The 18656-nt window shown below is 44.5% G+C and overlaps 1 protein-coding gene across 14 annotated transcripts in view; it reads left to right on the forward strand.

Annotated features, from left to right (window-relative positions):
- Positions 1 to 18656, forward strand: part of LMO7 (LIM domain 7) — a 197556-nt gene that overhangs the window by 57448 nt on the left and 121452 nt on the right. For all 14 annotated transcript variants that reach the window (XM_030566674.1, XM_030566693.1, XM_030566684.1 and 11 more), the window contains 2 exons: positions 3511 to 3581; positions 9773 to 9842. In XM_030566674.1, the coding sequence (XP_030422534.1) occupies positions 3511 to 3581; positions 9773 to 9842 (141 nt within the window). The remainder of the gene's footprint in view (positions 1 to 3510; positions 3582 to 9772; positions 9843 to 18656) is intronic.

Raw genomic sequence — 18656 nt, forward strand, 5'->3', positions numbered from 1 at the left:
AAGGTCTGCTATAGTGTGGCCAGGGAGGTTGAAGTGTTCTACAGGTTTTTGTATATTGCCATTCCTAATATCTGATTTGTGTCCATTTATCCTTTTCCATAGAGACTGTCCAGTTTGGCTGTGTACATAGCAGAGTGACATTGCTGGCATATGATGGTGTATATTACATTGGTGCAGGTGAATGAACCGGAGATAGTGTGGCTGATCTGGTTAGGTCCTGTGATGGTGTCGCTGGTGTAGATATGTGGGAAGAGTTGGCGTCAAGGTTTGTTGCATGGATTGGTTCCTGAGCTAGAGTTCCTATGGTGCGGTGTGCAGTTACTGGTGAGAATATGCTTCAGGTTGGCAGGTGGTCTGTGGGAGAGCACTGGCCTGCCACCCAAGGCCTATGAAAGTGTGGGATCATTGTCCAGGATGGGTTGTATATCCCTGATGATGGGTTGGAGGGGTTTTAGCTGGGGACTGTATGTGATGGCCAGTGGAGTCCTGTTGGCTTCTTTCTTGGGTTTATCTTGCAGTAGGAGGCTTCTGGGTACACGTCTGGCTCTGTTGATCTGTTTCCTTATTTCCTCGTGCGGATATTGTAGTTTTGAGAATGCTTGGTGGAGATTTTGTAGGTGTTGGTCTCTGTCTGAGGGGTTAGAGCGGATGCGGTTGTACCTCAGTGCTTGGCTGTAGACAATGGATCGTGTGATGTGCCTGATATGGAAGCTGGAGGCATGACGGTAGGCATAGCGGTCGGTAGGTTTTCGGTGTAGAATGGTGGTAATGTGACCATCACTTATTTGCACCGTGGTGTCCAGGAAGTGGACCTCCTGTGTAGATTGATCCAGGCTGAGGTTGATGGTGGGGTGGAAGCTGTTGAAATCCTGGTGGAATTTTTCCAGAGTCTCCTTCCCATGGGTCCAGATGATGAAGATGTTATCAATGCAGCATAGGTAGAGAAGGGGCATGAGTGGACGAAAGCTGAGGAAGCGTTGTTCCAGGTCGGCCATAAAAATATTGGCATATTGTGGGCCATGCAGGTGCCCATAGCGGTGCCACTGATCTGGAGAAATATATTGTCATCAAATTTGAAATAGTTGTGTGTGAGGATAAAGGCACAGAGCTCAGCAGCCAGTTGTGCTGTGGCATCATCAGGGATACTGTTCCTGACAGCTTGTATTCCATCTGTGTGCGGGATGTTTGTGTAGAGAGCCTCTACATCCATGGTGGCTAGGATGGTGTTTTCTGGAAGGTCACCAATGCATTGTAGTTTCCTCAGGAAATCAGTGGTGTCACAGAGATAGCTGGGAGTGCTGGTGGCATAGCATCTGAGTAGAGAGTCCACATATCCAGCCAGTCCTTTAGTGAGAGTGCCAATGCCCGAGATGATGGGGCATCCAGGATTTCCGGGTTTGTGGATCTTGGGTAGTAGATAGAATAACCCTGGTCGGGGCTCTAAGGGTATGTTGATTTCTTCCAGTGTTAGTGTAGGGAATGTTCTGAGTAGATGGTGCAGTTTCTTAGTGTATTCCTCAGTGGGATCTGAGGGAAGTGGCCTGTAGAATTTGGTATTGGAGAGTTGTCTGGCGGCCTCCCTTTGGTAGTCGAACAGGTCTCCTATGGTACATTGATGACATCTTCATCATCTGGACCCATGGGAAGGAGACTCTGGAAAAATTCCACCAGGATTTCAACAGCTTCCACCCCACCGTCAACCTCAGCCTGGACCAATCGACATGGGAGGCCCACTTCCTAGACAGCACGGTGCAAATAAGTGATGGTCACATTACCACCACCCTATACCGAAAACCTACCGACCGCTATGCCTACCTTCATGCCTCCAGCTTCCAACCCGGGCACATCACACGATCCATTGTCTACAGCCAAGCACTGAGGTACAACCGCATCTGCTCTAACCCCTCAGACAGAGACCAACACCTACAAAATCTCCACCAAGCATTCTCAAAACAGGTTGAAAGAGAACAATGTACTAAAATAAGGTTAAGTGTATCCCAAATGCCTAAGAATGTTTGGGGAGAGGGCAGGGCGAGTGCTACTACTTGAACTTGCTTTCAGATGTGTTAATGGGTAAACTTTAGTATCTCTTAATGTCACTAACTGATCAGCTATAAGTTGATAGGAGTCTCAAACACAAGTATACACTCAAACCGTTTTTTAACAGGAAAATGACACACTATCTAGAAGAACCAGTTTCACTATTTTTGTTACAAGATTGTTTTCTGAATTTTGAAGTTTCTTATCTAGAAATGAACACTCTCTATCTGTCTTCCTGCTTGAATATTTGTTGTTAAATTCTGGAATAACACATGACACCCTACCAAACAAACCGGAAGAGCTTCATAATGTACTCATTATATTTGATCTGGTTTTTTTGGTCTCAATAACCTTTTTGGAAATAAAAATTACATAAGAGTTTACAAATAATTTTAAAACTTGACTTTTCTGAAAGTTTTTTAATGTAAATTATTTGGTTATGTAGGAATAATGATTTGAAGATAGTGGAACTACTTACATGTCTCAGAGTAGCAGCCGTGTTAGTCTGTATCTGCAAAAAGAACAGGAGTACTTGTGGCACCTCAGAGACTACCAAATGTATTTGAGCATAAGCTTTTGTGGGCTACAGCCCACTTCTTCGGATGCATAGAATGGAACATATATTGAGGGGAGATATGTGATGCTTTCTGTATGTGTATATATATCTCCTCAATGTATGTTCCATTCTATGCATCTGAAGAAGTGGGCTGTAACCCACGAAAGCTTATGCTCAAATACATTTGTTAGTCTCTGAGGTGCCACAAGTACTCCTATTCTTTTTACTTACGTGTTGTGCACATTTATTGTTGCAGGATCAGGTCCTTAAAAGCTTGCTTATATATATATAATTTCCATTTCCCCTTTAGTTTACTTACCTTCTGTTTCCCCACCTTTAATTTTTTTTTAAAAAGTCACATCAATTAAGATTCATTTCTCACCCTAGAAGTAGGTGTCAGTTTGGATATATTGGGTAAAGGCTGGATAGAATAAGTCAAAAGTTGTTTGCAAGCCTTAACTTCTCTAAAACTACTATACATAGTACAGTGCAGAACTTTCTAGAAAGGGTTTTTCAGCTATATTTGTAAAGAGAAGTGTGTGTATGAAAACTGTGAAAATAACTCAGAAACATGGAACTTGTTTAGTTCTTCTGTTTCAAATTTACCATGCTTTGCACACTTTGCAGTAATCGTTTACATTAGAAAATAATGGTAGCTATTCCCAGTGTGTAGTTGATGATTGGTTCATGCTGAAGGAGATGGATTTACTGATATGGTTAAATGTAAACTCTTCTTATGAGGCATAAAAGTCAAAGGAATGCAAGTTTGATCATTTGTTTTTAATGATATTACTTCCAAAGAACTCTTTCTGACTGTGAAGTCCTGAGTCTCGTAATACTACTTATCAATCTGTTGCTAGCCCGGCTGTAACTTATTTTTAAAAGACAAATTAACACTGTTGTTTTCTTTATAGGCAGTCACCGGGAAAAGTTTTGGAACCAAAGATTTTCGAGCCGCTTTAGAAAATGGAGTCTTATTGTGCGAGTAAGTATGGAAAATGTACTCTCTAAATGTAAAAACCGCACAGCTTAAATATATCACCTATTCACTAATGAAGAGAAAATTGGCCAGTTTTCTCTCTTAAATATCTTGTTCAACTGATGTTTCTTTGGTTGCAAACAATATCTGTCAGAACAAATCAGATTAAATATACTACTTGTCAGTCTCAGACCACACTATTGAAGATGAAAGCTGATGAGGGAGAAAGTAATATTCTCCAACTGGTATTTGTTATTAGAGCTGGGTGAAATTTTCATTCAAATTTTTTTCAGCAAAAAACGCTGATTCAGAAACACCAAAATAGTTCGTGAATCCTTGTTTCTGCCAAATTGTTCGTATTTAAGAAAACCAACCAAACACCCTACCACCAGAATTCCAAGAAAGTTGCAAGCAGGTTTCAGGGGGTCCGCCAAGCAAGTTAGCCTTGCGGGGGCTCAGGGAAAAAAGCCAAAGCCCCACTGTGCGGAGCTGAAGCTGAGGGCCATGAGCCCTGCCACCTGGCCCTGAAGCCGAAGCCTGAGCAACTTAGTTTCATGGGGAACCCTGTGGTGTGAGGCCCCAGGCAATTGTCCTGATTGCTCTCCCGCCACCCCCAACACAGGTCCTGGCTTTTATATGCAGAAAATCAGTTGTGGCAAAGGTGGGCTGTGGCCTTTTTTTTTTATGTTGGTGAGGGGCTCAGAAAGAAAAAGGTTGAGAACACCTGCAGTAGAACAAATGGGAAAAATCATGGAGCAGGTCCTCAAGGAATCAATTTTAAAGCACTTTGAGGAGAGGAAAGTGATCAGGAACAATCAGCCTGGATTCACCGAAGGCAAGTCATGCCTGACTAACCTAATTGCCTTCTATGATGAGATAACTGGCTCTGTGGATGAGGGGAAAGCAGTGGACGTGTCATTCCTTGACTTTAGCAAAGCTTCTGATATGGTCTCCCACAGTATTCTTGCCAGCAAGTTAAGGAAGTATGGGCTGGTGAATGGACTATAAGTGGATAGAAAACTGGCTAGATCGTCAGGCTCAGTGGGTAGTGATCAATGGCTCTATGTCTAGTTGGCAGCTGGTATCAAGCGGAGTGCCCCAAGGGTTGTTCCTGGGGCCGGTTTTGTTCAATATCATCTTTAATGATCTGGAGGATGGAGTGGACTGAACTCTCAGCAAGTTTGCAGATGACACTAAACCTGGGGAGTTGTAGATATGCTGAAGGGTAGGGATAGGATACAAAGGGACCTAGACAAATTAGAGGATTGGGCCAAAAGAAATCTGATGAGGTTCAACAAGGACAAGTGCAGAGTCCTGCATTTAGGACAGAAGAATCCCATGCACTGCTATGGACTAGAGACCGAGTGGCTAGGCAGCAGTTCTTCAGAAAAGGACCTAGTGGTTACAGTGGATGAGAAGCTGGATAGGAGTCGACAGTGTGCCCTTGTTGCCAAGAAGGCTAGTGGCATTTTGGGCTGTGTAAGTAGGAGCATTACCAGCAGATCAAGCGACATGATCATTCCCCTCTATTCAGCATTGGTGAGGCCTCATCTGGAGTAGTGTGTCCAGTTTTGGGCGCCACACTACAAGAAGGAGGTGGAAGAATTGTAAAGAGTCCAGCAGAGAGCAACAAAAATGATTAGGGGGCTGGAGCACATGACTTATGAGGAGAGGCTGAGAGAACTGGGCTTGTTTAATCTGCAGAAGAGAATAATATGGGGGGATTTGATAGCTGCTTTCAACTACCTGAAAAGGGGTTCCAAAGAGGATGGATCTTGACTGTCCTCAGTGGTACCTGATGACAGAACAAGGAGTAATGGTCTCAAGTTGCTGGGGGAGGTTTAGGTTGGATATGAGGAAAAACTTTTTAACTAGGATGGTGGTGGAATCTCCTTCCTTAGAGGTTTTTAAGGTCAGGCTTGACAAAACTCTGGCTGGGATGATTTAGTTGGGGATTGGTCCTGCTCTGAGCAGGCGATTGGGCTAGATGACCTCCTGAGGTCCCGTCAAACCCTGATATTCTTGGATTCGAAGTGCTGATGCAATAAAATACTTGGCTTATATCTTTTTAAAATTTACTTTTTACATTGCAGTAACAACCAATTAGTTCAAAATTATCATGAATTGGAAAAGTTTGTTTTAAAAAACAAACTGAACAGTTAGATGAAGTCTTGTAAATATAGTGGGAGAGAAGTGTGGATTCAAAAACTAGGTATGAGTTTTTTTAGAAATGAAGCTAAAATGTTTCTTTCAGGGTTAGAAATCTAAACGGGTATTTTTTAAAAAAACCTCTGCTAGCTTCATTATCCAGATATACCGAAAGAAGGTTAGGAGACACTTGATATGGTTTTAATATGGTCACAACTTTATTATTAGACGTCTGGGACTACCCAGCAGATAAAATTGTACAGTGCAGGTAACTCCATGTTCATTTAATACCCGCTGCTTCCCACAGCCCCCAGTGGCCTGGGATGGCGAACCATGGCCAGTAGGAGCCATGATCGGCCAAACGTGTGGATGCAGCAGGTAAACAAACCAGCCTGGCCCACCAGGGTGCTTACCCTGCCAGGCTGCATGCCCAAGGTTGCTGATCCCTAAGGTAGTGTAATGCCCACAGCAGGTCCTCACCAAACCTTGTAATTTTTGCCACCTTAAGGACGGAGAGGGTGGGTGCTACTCCACCTGGTCTGGGGAAAAGGGGATTCTCCCAGTGGGCTTGACCCTTTTGAACTCCCTAGTCCTTTACATAACATAACATAAGAACGGCCGTACTGGGTCAGACCAAAGGTCCATCTAGCCCTTTATCTGTCTACTGACAGTGGCCAATGCCAGGTGCCCCAGAGGGAGTGAACCTAACAAGCAATTATCAAGTGATCTCTCTCCTGCCATTCATCTCCATCCTTTGATGAACAGAGACTAGGGACAGCATTCTTTACCCATCCTGGCTAATAGCCATTTATGGACTTAGCCACCATGAATTTATCCAGTTCCCTTTTAAACATTGTTATAGTCCTAGCCTTCACAACCTCCTCAGGTAAGGAGCTCCACAAGTTGACTGTGCGCTGCGTGAAGAAGAACTTCCTTTTATTTGTTTTAAACCTGCTGCCTATTAATTTCATTTGGTGACCCCTAGTTCTTGTATTATGGGAGTAAGTAAATAACTTTTCCTTATCCACTTTCTCAACATCACTCATGATTTTATATACCTCTATCATATCCCCCCCCTTAGTCTCCTCTTTTCCAAGCTGAAGAGTCCTAGCCTCTTTAATCTTTCCTCATATGGGACCCTCTCCAAACCCCTAATCATTTTAGTTGCCCTTTTCTGAACCTTTTCTAGTGCTAGAATATCTTTTTTGAGGTGAGGAGCATGGGTACCCTTTGTGGGGCACGGGTCACTTGTTGAAAGATTTTCTGCACCTTGAAGTCTTTGAACCATGATTTGAGGACTTCAATGGCTCAGATATAGGTTTGATAGAGGAGTAGGTGGGCTGCGTTCTGCAGGAGGTCAGACTATATGATCGTAATGGTCCCTTCTGACCTTAAAGTCTCTGATTCTGGTTCCTGGGGATGAGTCAGCATCACTGCTATGACCCACTCTCCCTTTTGCAGCAGCTTCTGAGCCTCGCTCACTCAGCCTGTAAAGAGCTATTCCCTTTCCCCCTGCAAGCCAAACAATGTCCCACCACCCACTTAAAGGTGCAGTGTGGTCATTGTTGTCATATGTTTGGCAAAAGAATGGAAGACTAACTTGCACTTGGCATATGGCAGCTCTCTTCTGAAGCTGATCGGCTTAATTTAACTCACATTAATAGCCGTATGCAGTAAAATATATCTCAAAATTAATTCTGCTGAGCAGGTTGACTTAGCATATAACTTTCTTTTTAAAAAAAAATGCCTTCTGAAAATGTAGTTACATTGCACTAACTTGTTCCAGTCCGCATTTAAGATTTATAGATAATTTTAAAGCTATCTCAATTTAATATATTGAGAGGTAGAAGGAAAGGTGGTTTCATGAATAAAATGGGCAAAATTTTCCAACTACAGTATTTCCCCTGTGGTATAATAGGGGACAAAAATTATAACGATAAACTAAATACTATACTAGTAAGCTGTTTGAGTGGCTCTGCTGCAATTGTTGAGGTAAAGAAGACTGAATTCTCATTGTAACACGTTGAATTTTTTGTGGGTAGTCCAGAAAGGTAACTTCATTTAAGTCATACTTCTTGTAGACCATCCCATGTTCTAAACCACCTGCACCAAAAACATAGACAAATGAAAATGTTGTATGCAAAAGCTAAATAATACTTTGAAAACCCACCCAATAGGTTTTTTTACTGTAAATCTTCAAATACTCCTATTTTTAGTGACTACTTATTGAAATGTTGAGATATTAATACCCATAGTCCTGGAGCCTTACTTTCCCTTCCAGCAAATCAGGTGGAATTTTATCTTTCTTCCTACCTTTTCCATCTCATTACTGGAATTTAATAGGTTTCTATGAAATCTATACTGCAGGGGCAAGTAATCTGTGCAGAGCAGGTAGTTTTAAGACCTTAATTCTGCAACTGCATCTTTAGTTCTGTGTGATGCACATACATGGACTAGAGCAGGGGTCTCAAAAACGTGGCCCGTGGGCCACATGTGGCTGGTGGAGTTATTTCCTGTTGCTGCCAAGCTCCTCTCACCCCCTCCCTCCCATGTGCCACATCCCCACTCTTCTGCCTACCTCCAGCTGTTTGACGGTGCTTAGCGCTTTCCAGGAGGGAGGGAGAGGAGCAGGGAGCCGTGCGCTCAGGGGAGGAGGTGGAGAAGAGGCGGGATGAGCGGGGATTTGGGGAAGGGGTTGGAATAGGGACAGGGAGAGGGTGAGAGGAGGCAGGCTGGGCCGGGGCCTCATGGAAGGAATGGAGCGGAGGCGGGGGGGGGCTTTTATATCTTTATATGAAAAGGTGTTATTGATGCGGACCTTGGGCCAATGTACTAGTCCTCATGTGGCCATTGTCATGATCTGAGTTTGAGATCCCTGGACTAGGGTGACCAGATGGCCCGATTTTATAGGGACAGTGCTGATTTTTGGGTCTTTTTTCTTATATAGGCTCCTATTCTCCCCTCCGCCCAACCTCCTTTCCCGATTTTTCACATTTACTGTCTGGTCACCGTAGTATGGACATCACTGGTGCTCTGTGCAGATGCAGTGATCTGTCCACATGAATGCAGCAGCAGGATGAGGCCCCCTTAGGGTCTGTAGGACTAATGAATTTTATATTGAATAAACCAGAGAACCATTTCCCCCCCCACCCCCGTTATTCCAACCCTTAAAAAAAGAAATGTTTTGCTATCGTAATGATTTGTTTAACTTTTATCCTAAATAAAGTACAATTGCGTGACATTTTTTATGATAAAAATGTTACTTAATTATTCTCCGAGGGAGTAATTGCCTCAGTTGCTTGACTATGTAAGCATGAATACCTGACTTGCACGTACATGCTTAAAAGTATGCTATTGCTTGCCTTTGATTTTGTAAATCAGGTTCTTGAAGCCTATTTTGTATTGTGAATGACATAATGTATTAAAATGGAGCCTTCCATTGGGTGTGTCCTTTAGACAAACATAAACTTTGAAGTATTTAACATTGAGTTTTGACCACATCTTAAAGAAATGTTGATGCACTTTTTTTAAGTGATAACCCTTTTTTCCTTTGTGCTGATTATAAGAAACTAACCATTTGTGTACAAATAACCATTTTACAAATATTAATTTTTTTCTGTTAATCTGTTGGTGGTGTTTATAGTGTTTGCAGAGCAAACTAAATATTTTTCAGCCTGAAAATGAAAATACTGGTATCTTCTCAACCAGAAGAATTTTTTTTTTTTAACAAAAGAGCTTAGATTCTGGTGAAAATCTCCACTTTTGTGGCAGGAACCTAAATCCATTTCTTTCCCTTACCTATGCATTTCTTTTGTGCCTTCTGTCTGCCATTCTCAGCCATCTTGCCTCTTGATTATGTTTGTGACTGATTTTTATATTTGGAAAGCTGAGTATCAACTTTTTTTATATCATGTTTTAGTAAGTTCAAATTTAAATCGGAAATATGTAGAAACAATTTTTCACAAACATTTGATTTTTTGTATGCCTAGAGTAAAATGTTAACGTTATTACATAATAGCATCGTGGTTAATGTTTTCATTTATTTTTAGTTTGATTAACAAGATCAAACCTGGCATCATTAAGAAGATCAATCGTCTGTCTACTCCAATAGCTGGTTTGGTAAGTAATAAAATCATTTCCAGTGTAAGATTTCTCTCTGATTTTAAAGTAACCTTGTCCTGTACTTCGTGTTTTATTTTTCAATATATAACCATTTTTCTCTTAACTGGTGTACAATAGCTACTGTTCTGCAATGTCTGTTGTGCTATGCATAGGTCTGTCTATTATTTGTATTGCATTTTGGCACTATTCTCCATCCTTGGTGCCCAAAAGAAGACTAAAAAGCATGACTCCCCGGCACCGAGCAAAAGCGTCATAGGCCATCGGGCAAAGGACTCACTTTGGGCTCCCCAGCCACTCTGGAGCCACATGCTCGCTCCTTGTCAGCTGGGGCCTTTAGCCTTGTGAAAAATCCACCACTGTCTCCCAGGAGTGGCTTGGGACCAAAAACCCTGGCAGCACCAACGCCTTCACAGGCTCCCCCAGCGGCAACAGAGTACAGGCTTCCACCCACAGCACTGATACAGCATGTGCCCGAGGAATTGGCAAAGGCTTCCCAAGAGGGCAAGCCAGCCACTAAGATCTCTTAGAGGGCAGTGGAGTGCTGCCAATCCCCTGAGACAAAGCAGCGCGCTCCACCTCTGCACCACAGGTCACCAGAGTTGCAGCCCAGACACTCTGGGACTCATCCTCAGTGAACATGGCACCAGTGACCATCACTGCCATCTTGATGCTGATCGCCTAGAGCAAAACACCGGTCTCCATACTACCAGCACCACTCATCCTCCTGCAGATTCTCCTCTAGGTGCGGGTCCTAATGGCCTGCATATTGGGAGTGCTCCCTGTTGTGTCTCCAGTCCCGGCCCGCCCCCCACGCACACACCAGTCCCCTTGATACTGGTACTGATCACCTTGCTCTGGGCATCGGTCCCCAGTGACAACAGTCGGCAAGCAGACCCAGTCATTGACAGTTCCACCGTGGTCACCAGAAGGGGATTCCTCTGGTGATCCCTTGCCTAGTCTGCACTGGTGTGAATAGGCACCCGAGGCTGCTTCAACGGCGCTGACTTGGTAGCATGGCCAGTGGCTTTATTGAGGTGCATGAGGAATGCCGGTTATGCCAATGGCTCCTTTTCACCGTTCATCAGCTGCCACCTTGGAGCAGTAGCTGACATCACCGAAGGAACTGGGCTCGGTGCACAAGGCGTGCCTGGTGGTCAAAGCAAAAGGAACAGCGCCTACCCTTAAGCCACCCTCCCCCGCAGGGGAAGATGTCCTGGAACCTCTCCACCGTGATGCAATCATTGTCCTCATCCCCAGATGAAGCGGTTGCGGGACTCTCGAGGGCAAGCCCGCTGAACGATTTCAAGGAACATCAGGCCTTGCTGCGTTGGGTGATCGAGAACTTGGGCCTGGAGGTTGAAGAAATGAGTGAACAGACATACATCTTGTTTAATGTTTTGTCAGCCTCCACTCCAACACATGTCGCACTACTGGTGCACAACGGTGTCCTTAAGGTTGCCAAGGGTCTCTGGCAAACTCCGTCCTCCATTACTCTCACCTCAAAAAAGGGCCGAAAAGAAGTACTTTGTTCCAGCCAAGGGGTTTGAGGACCTCTATACCCACCCTCCCCCAGGCTCACTGGTGGTCTCTGTGGCCAATGAAAGAGACAAGCAGGGGCATACCAGTTTGATCCCCAAGAATAAAGAGCCCAAATGGTTGGATCTGTTTGGAGGGAGAGATTTATTCGACGGCCAGTTTGCAGTTCTGGTGGCTAACCATGAGGCCCTCTTTGGCTGTTAAACTTTAACTTATGGGACTCTCTCCATAAATTCAAGGAGTCCCTTCCACATGGTTTTGCCCAAGAATTCGGCACCCGGGTGGAGTAGGGCACTGCGATTGCCAAGTGCTCCCTCCAGATAGCATGGGATGTGGTGGACTCTGCAGTGAGGGTAGTCACTCTGGCGGTGGTGATGAGGCACAGCTCCTGGCGTCAGACTGCAGGTCCATCCCAGGAAATGTAGACTTCCATCCAAGACCTCCCATTTGATGGGAACAGTCTTTTTTCAGGCTACACGGATGTGAGGCTGCATGGGCTGAAGGACACCAGGGCCATCCTTCGCTTGCTGGGAATGCGTACACCAGAGCCTATGATGAAGTAGTTCTGGCCACTGCCTAGGCCTTGGCAGTCTCGATAGGGACCTGCAAGCAGAAGGGACAGAGATGCTAGTTTCAGCCACCATCCTTCTCCTTCCTCCCACTCACCCATGCAGCCCGATCCGCAAAACATTCCAGGGGCCAGAAGCTCTCGTTTTGATGATGAGGTCAAGAGCAATGCCCCAGTTACCTTCCAGGATCCATCACACTCCTTCCTCAACCATCTTTGTCCCTTCCATTTGGCCTGGTCCCAAGTCACCTCAGACCATTGGGTGCTAGAGATAGTGTGTCATGGTTACACCCTACAATTTTCAGCCTCCCGCGCCCCTTCCCATCCCTCTTCAGGGACCCTTCTCATGAGCAAGTCCTCATTCAGGAGGTCAAGAAGCTCCTGCACATGGAGACGGTGGATGAGGTCCCTTGGGACACAAGGGGAAAGCGGTTCTACTCCCGCTATTTCCTAATCCCAAAAGAAAAAAGGGGCCTCAGACCCATTCTGGACTTGTGATGCCTCAACATATCTCTCAAAAAATTGAAAATTCGCATGGTCTCCCTGGCATCAATCGTCCCCTCTCTGGATCCAGGAGACTGGTACACCACCTTCGACTTGAAGGACACCTATTTCACATCTCTATTGTAAAATCACAGACGTTTCCTCTGTTTTTATAGTGGGTGAACCCCATTTCCATTTTACAGCACTCTCCTTTAGCCTCTCATTGGCTCTAAGGGTTTTTATAAAATGTACGCTGCCGGTGGCCACTTACCTCAGACACTGATCACTGGCTCATCAAGGGCAGGTCTTGGAACAAGTACAGAGAAGTCTCGATCTGGTGTGTTCCATCTGCCACGACCTTGGCCTCTTTTTAAATGAGAAAAAAAAATCTACTTTAAGGCCGGTTCAACATACACAATTCATAGGGGTGGTTCTCAACTCCATGTGGGCCAGAGTCTTCATCCTGGAGGCATGTTTTCAGGCTATGTCGGACCTGATCTCCCATCTGAGCAATTGCCCCCTCACCACAGCTTACACCTGCTTGCGATTGTTGGCCCACGTGGCCCCTGTACTTATGTGGTCAGTTACGTCCAGCTCCACCACTGGCCTCTGCAAATGTGGCTAGTGTCAGTCTATGCCCCCAACAGACACTATCTACAGTGTGTGGTCAGGATGCCAGATCACATCCTGTCATTCCTGAATTGGTGGTTTGACGCGTGGTTGGTGTTGCAGGGAGTCCTCTTTGTGTGCCCATCACTAACTCTGATGCTTCAGACCTGGGCTGGGGAGTCCACCTGGGCGAGCTGAGCACCCAGGGCCAATGGTTGTGGGATGATCTGGTCCTCCATATCAGTGTCAGGGAGCTCAGAGCACTTCACCTGGCCTGCCAGGCCTTCTTGCTCCACCTATGGAACTTTGCCAGGGGATGCTGTGAAGGCCAAAAGTATAAGACTCAGAAAAGAACTAGATAAATTCATGGCACATAGCCCCATCAGTGGCTATTAGCCAAGATTGTCAGGGATGCAACCTGTGTTCCCTGTAAACTGCTCACTTTGCACAGCTGCTCAGGAGAGATTCAAATGCTGCCCAACTGATTAGCAGAGTGCATGCAGCCAGTAGTGTGTATTCAGGTGCCCCTCCCCGCACATTGCTCCATCCTGCAGCTGCTCCCAGGACCCTCTTGCTGGCTGTGTAGGGCAGGGGTGGAGTGGGGGATGATCAGGGTGTCCCCCTCCGCCTTTCCCTGTACCCCCATCTCTGCAGAGCAGGGGAGAGGGGACACTGTGATTCAGGACTCAGTGCTCCTGCAATGAAGGATGAGTGACTGAGGGCCTTTTTTAAAGACAGTGCAATGTTTCTGAGACTTCCCCAGTAGCCAGCTCACACGTACGTGTGTGTGTGTGTGTATCTATATGTCTCACTCATTTGCGCTCGTGCCCCCCCACACACATACTCTCACTCTTTCATGCTCACCTTCCAACACATACTTGTATCATAACCTAGTCCCAGATTTGGACCTTAGCGTCCAAAATATGGGGGTTAGCATGAAAACCTCCAAGCTTAGTTACCAGCTTGGACCTGGTAAAGCTGCCACCACCCAAAAGATTAGAGTGTTTTGGGGCACTCTGGTCTCCCCAAACCTTCCCTGGGGACCCCAAGACCCAAATCCCTTGAGTCTCACAACAAAGGGAAATAAACCTTTTCCCTTCCCCCCTCCAGGTGTTCCTGGAGAGACACACAGAAGCAAGCTCCGTGAATCTAAACAGAGGGATTCCACCCTCCCCCGTTTTCAGCCTTGGAAAACAGAAGTACCGAGAGCTAATCTCTCTTCCCTCCTCACCCAGAGGGAATGCAAAGTCAGGCTAGTAAATTTAACACACACAGATTTCCCCTTGACTTCTTCCACTCACCAATTCCCTGGTGAGCACAGACTCAATTCCCTGGAGTTCCCCACTAAAGAAAAACTTCAACAGGTCTTAAAAAGAAAGCTTTATATAAAAAGAAGGAAAAATACATAAAAATGGTCTCTCTGTATTAAGGTGACAAATACAGGGTCAGTTGCTTAAAAGGAATATGAATAAACAGCCTTATTCAAAAAGAATACAATTCAAAACACTCCAGCAACTATAGACATGTAAATACAAAAAAACATATAAATCACTATCTGATCTTTTGTACTTACAACTGGGAAACAGAAGATTAGAAAGGCAGGAAATAGAAAAATCCTTCCCATAGCCGAGAGGGACAGGCAGAAGACCCAAGAACAAAGGACTCACACACAAACTTCCCTCCACCCAGATCTGAAAAAGTCTGGTTTCCTGATTGGTCCTCTGGTCAGGTGTTTCAGGTACTTCTTTCCAGGTGTAAGAGACATTAACCCTTAGCTATCTGTTTATGACAACTTGTATTATTGTTACTGCTGCTGCTACTGGGTACTTTTTGCAATGCACATATATTCTCTATTTTTATTCTTTCAATGTGTGTTATTTTTGTGTTTTGACTGATCTATGCATTTCATAATTATTTTTCTTACTCTTAAATTTAATTGAGTAGTGAGTTCTAAAATGCCTAACCTGTCCTGGCTGGAATAATTATCCTTATGGTAACTTCTTAAAATATAAATCATATCTAGGTTTTTTGTTTCTACTCTTGGTGCATATCTGCACGTAACAAAATTTATTTCGCACATGGATGGAAAAAATTAGAGAGAACATTGGATGCAACCCCATGCTCTGGGTATCTCTTAGCCTCTGTGTTGCAGAAGCTTGGACATGGCAATGGGATGGATCACTCAATAAATTGCCCTCTTCTGTTTTTTTCCTTTGAAGCACCTGGCCTGGACCGCTGTCTGAAGATAGGATACTTGGTAGATGGACCAATGGTCTGGCACAGTATGGCCATTCTTATGTTCTTTCTTGCAAGTGGAATGCAGAATGTCTGCAGTTACTTTCTATATTTAAAAAAAACATAGAATTGTAAAAAAATCTCAGCAGGTTTTTGGGCAAAGTATGTAGTTCTTAAGTCTCGAAAGGAGGAGAAGGAGCTACGTAATTAATTGGTTAAGATGCCATAAAGTTGGGATAGCTTAACATGTACTTTTGAAAATTATGGAAAGCCAATATATCTGTTTCCGTATGAGATAAGTGCATAGCGCATTAGTGGCTTTCATTCTAGAAAGGCTTTGGGTTTTACTCACATAAAAAATTTTGTGCTGAACTCTTTTCCTATTAAAAAAAAAATCTAAGAAAACTTGAGTCAAACCAAAATTATCCTTGTGGAAGACAGTACAGTTACTCTGTTAGTAGCTTGACTGACTAAATGGCATTGGAAGCAGCCAATAATGCAAACCAGAAAACCATGGAATTGATTTCATTTTTGTGGTGGCTTAACTTCTGGCTTGAATCATCACTGAAATATTTAATAGCTAACACATTTAAGCTGGTATATCTCTTATTATTTTAGATCAGTTCTAAGAACTCAGGGTTTGCAGGCATATTTTTTTGTTTGCTAGCATAAAAAGTGGAGTGTCACATTGTTTTTAGGACTATAGCTCTCCCTGACCCTGCACACACGCACCAAGTTGTGTTACCATTGCCAGTGAAGACCTTAACAAAGAGTTTGAGGGGGGAAAATTAACATCATAAAGCAAAATTAGCCATAACATGGGGTGAATATAGGCACAATGCAGCTGGCTAAAATTATATTAAGAATCTCTGATAAATCCTGCTTCTTTTTTAACCTAGAAACACTTTATTGAGAGACCCTTTTTTTAATATGGGATTAGATCATAATTACAAATGTACTGCCCTGTTAATCAGTACAGGCCTGATGTTTTTTTTAATTAGGCCTTTTGCTGATCTCCACTAGTAAACAAGCTTTTGTGTACACACTTTATTGTAATAACACCCTAAATCCTAAACCCTATCTGTGCATGTGAAATTCACACAGAGAACCAGTCATGTTTATCCAAAGGAAGGAGACTATATTGAACATGGTCACTTGCCACTATAGGGGTTCATGACAGGTCAGTGAAATCAAAAATGTAGACATTAAAGATAGAAAAGAGCTACTGGTAATCAATGCTCTATCCCGCCAGTTGTGGATTACTCCTTGCAATATTTACATGTGCATTGTCCAGTTTACTTTAAAACTTTCAGAATAATGGGACTTTCATTGCTTGGAAGCACTCAAAGTATTAGAAAGTTACCAATCAGTCTTTCCTGTTGTGTTATGAAAATGTCATCATAGTGCCTATTACTCCTCCAAGGGCTCTTCCTCCACTTTATATTGCCTATTGGAGTATGCTGTATCTTTTTTTTATATCTAATATGGCCCCCATTACTGTAGTATCAGAGTGCCTCACAATCTTTTAACATATTTATCTTCTTCACACCCCTGTGAGGTAGGGAAGTACTATTTATCCTCATTTTACAGATGGGTAACTGAGGCACAGAGAGACTAAGGCCTGGTCTACACTATGCCTTTAAACCGATTTTAGCAGCATTAAACCAATTTAACGGTGCACCTGTCCACACTACGAGGCCGTTTATATCGATATAAAGGCCTCTTTAAACCGGTTTCCGTACTCCTCCCCAATGAGAGGAGTAGCGCTAAAATCAGTATTACCATATCAGATTAGGGTTAGTGTGGCCGCAAATCGACAGTATTGGCCTCCGGGCGGTATCCCACAGTGCACCACTGTGACCGCTCTGGACAGCAATCTGAACTCGGATGCAGTGGCCAGGTAAACAGGAAAAGCCCCGCTAACTTTTGAATTACATTTCCTGTTTGCCCAGCATGGAGCTCTGATCAGCACGGGTGGCGATGCAGTCCCAAATCCAAAAAGAGCTCCAGTATGGACCGTATGGGAGATACTGGATCTGATCGTTGTATGGGGAGACAAATCTGTTCTATCAGAGCTCCGTTACAGAAGACGAAATGCTAAAGCGTTTGAAAAAAATCTCCAGGCTACACAGTGCTGTGTGACAAGCGTAACGGAAAGCCAAAGAATCAAATGGACGCTCATGGAGGGAGGGAGGGGGTACTGAGGACTCCAGCTATCCCACAGTCCACAGCAGTCTCCGAAAAGTATTTGCATTCTTGGCTGAGCTTCCAGTGCCTGTAGGTTCAAACGCATTGTCCGGCGTGGTTCAGGGTATAGCTCGTCGATTTACTCCCTCCCCCCACCACATGAAAGAAAAGGGAAAGAAATCGTTTCTTGACTTTTTTTCAGTGTCACCTTATGTCTACTGAATGCTGCTGGTAGACGCGATGCTGCAGCAGTGAAGAGCAGTATCCGCTTTTCTCCCCTCCCCGGTGGCAGACGGTACAATATGACTGCTATCCGTCATCACCATCAGCCCATGAGTGCTCCTGGCTGGCCTCAGGTGAGGCTGGCCGGGGGCACCTGGGTAAAAATAGGAATGATTCCTGGTCATTCCCAGTAGATGGTACAGAACGGCTGGTAACCGTCCTCATCATAGCAACTGGGGGCTGAGCTCCATCAGCCCCCTCCCTTTCCTGTGTAAAGGAAAGATTATGTACTGCCTGGACTATCATAGCAGCGGGATGCTGGGCTCCTCTCCCCCACACCTCTTAATGTCCTGCCTGGACTGTCATAGCAGCAGGAGGCTGCCTCCCCCTCATTTAATCTCACCAACAAGTCACTGTTTCTTATTCCTGCATTCTTTATAACTTCATGACACAAATGTGGGGGACACTGCCACGGTAACCCAAGAAGGTTGGGGGAGGAGGAAAGCAACGAATGGGGTTGTTGCAGGGGCACCCCCCCCCGTGAATGGCATGTAGCTCATCATTTCTGCGGGATCTGATGCAGAGCAGCTGTGCTCTCTGATATACTAGAGAATCAGTGTACTTGCCCCATATTCTAGGCAGGACTGACTCTATTTTTAGAAACCGTAAAGGAGGGATTGACACGGGGAGTCATTCCCATTTTTGCCTTTGCGCCCCCAGCCGACCTCAGCCAGGGGCATCCATGATAGCTGCAGACAGTACAGAACGACGGATAACAGTCATCTTATTGCCAATTTACAATGGCAGCAGACGTACAGAACGACTGGTAACCATCTTTGCTATCATGCAAAAGCAAATGAATGCTGCTGTGTAGCGCTGCAGTAATGCCTCTGTCAGCGGCATCCAGTACACATATGGTGACAATAAAAAAAAAAAAAAGCTGAACGGGCTCCATGGTTGCTGTGCTATTT

The sequence above is a fragment of the Gopherus evgoodei genome, chromosome 1 (assembly GCF_007399415.2).
Source record: "Gopherus evgoodei ecotype Sinaloan lineage chromosome 1, rGopEvg1_v1.p, whole genome shotgun sequence".
Classification (NCBI taxonomy): domain Eukaryota; kingdom Metazoa; phylum Chordata; order Testudines; family Testudinidae; genus Gopherus; species Gopherus evgoodei.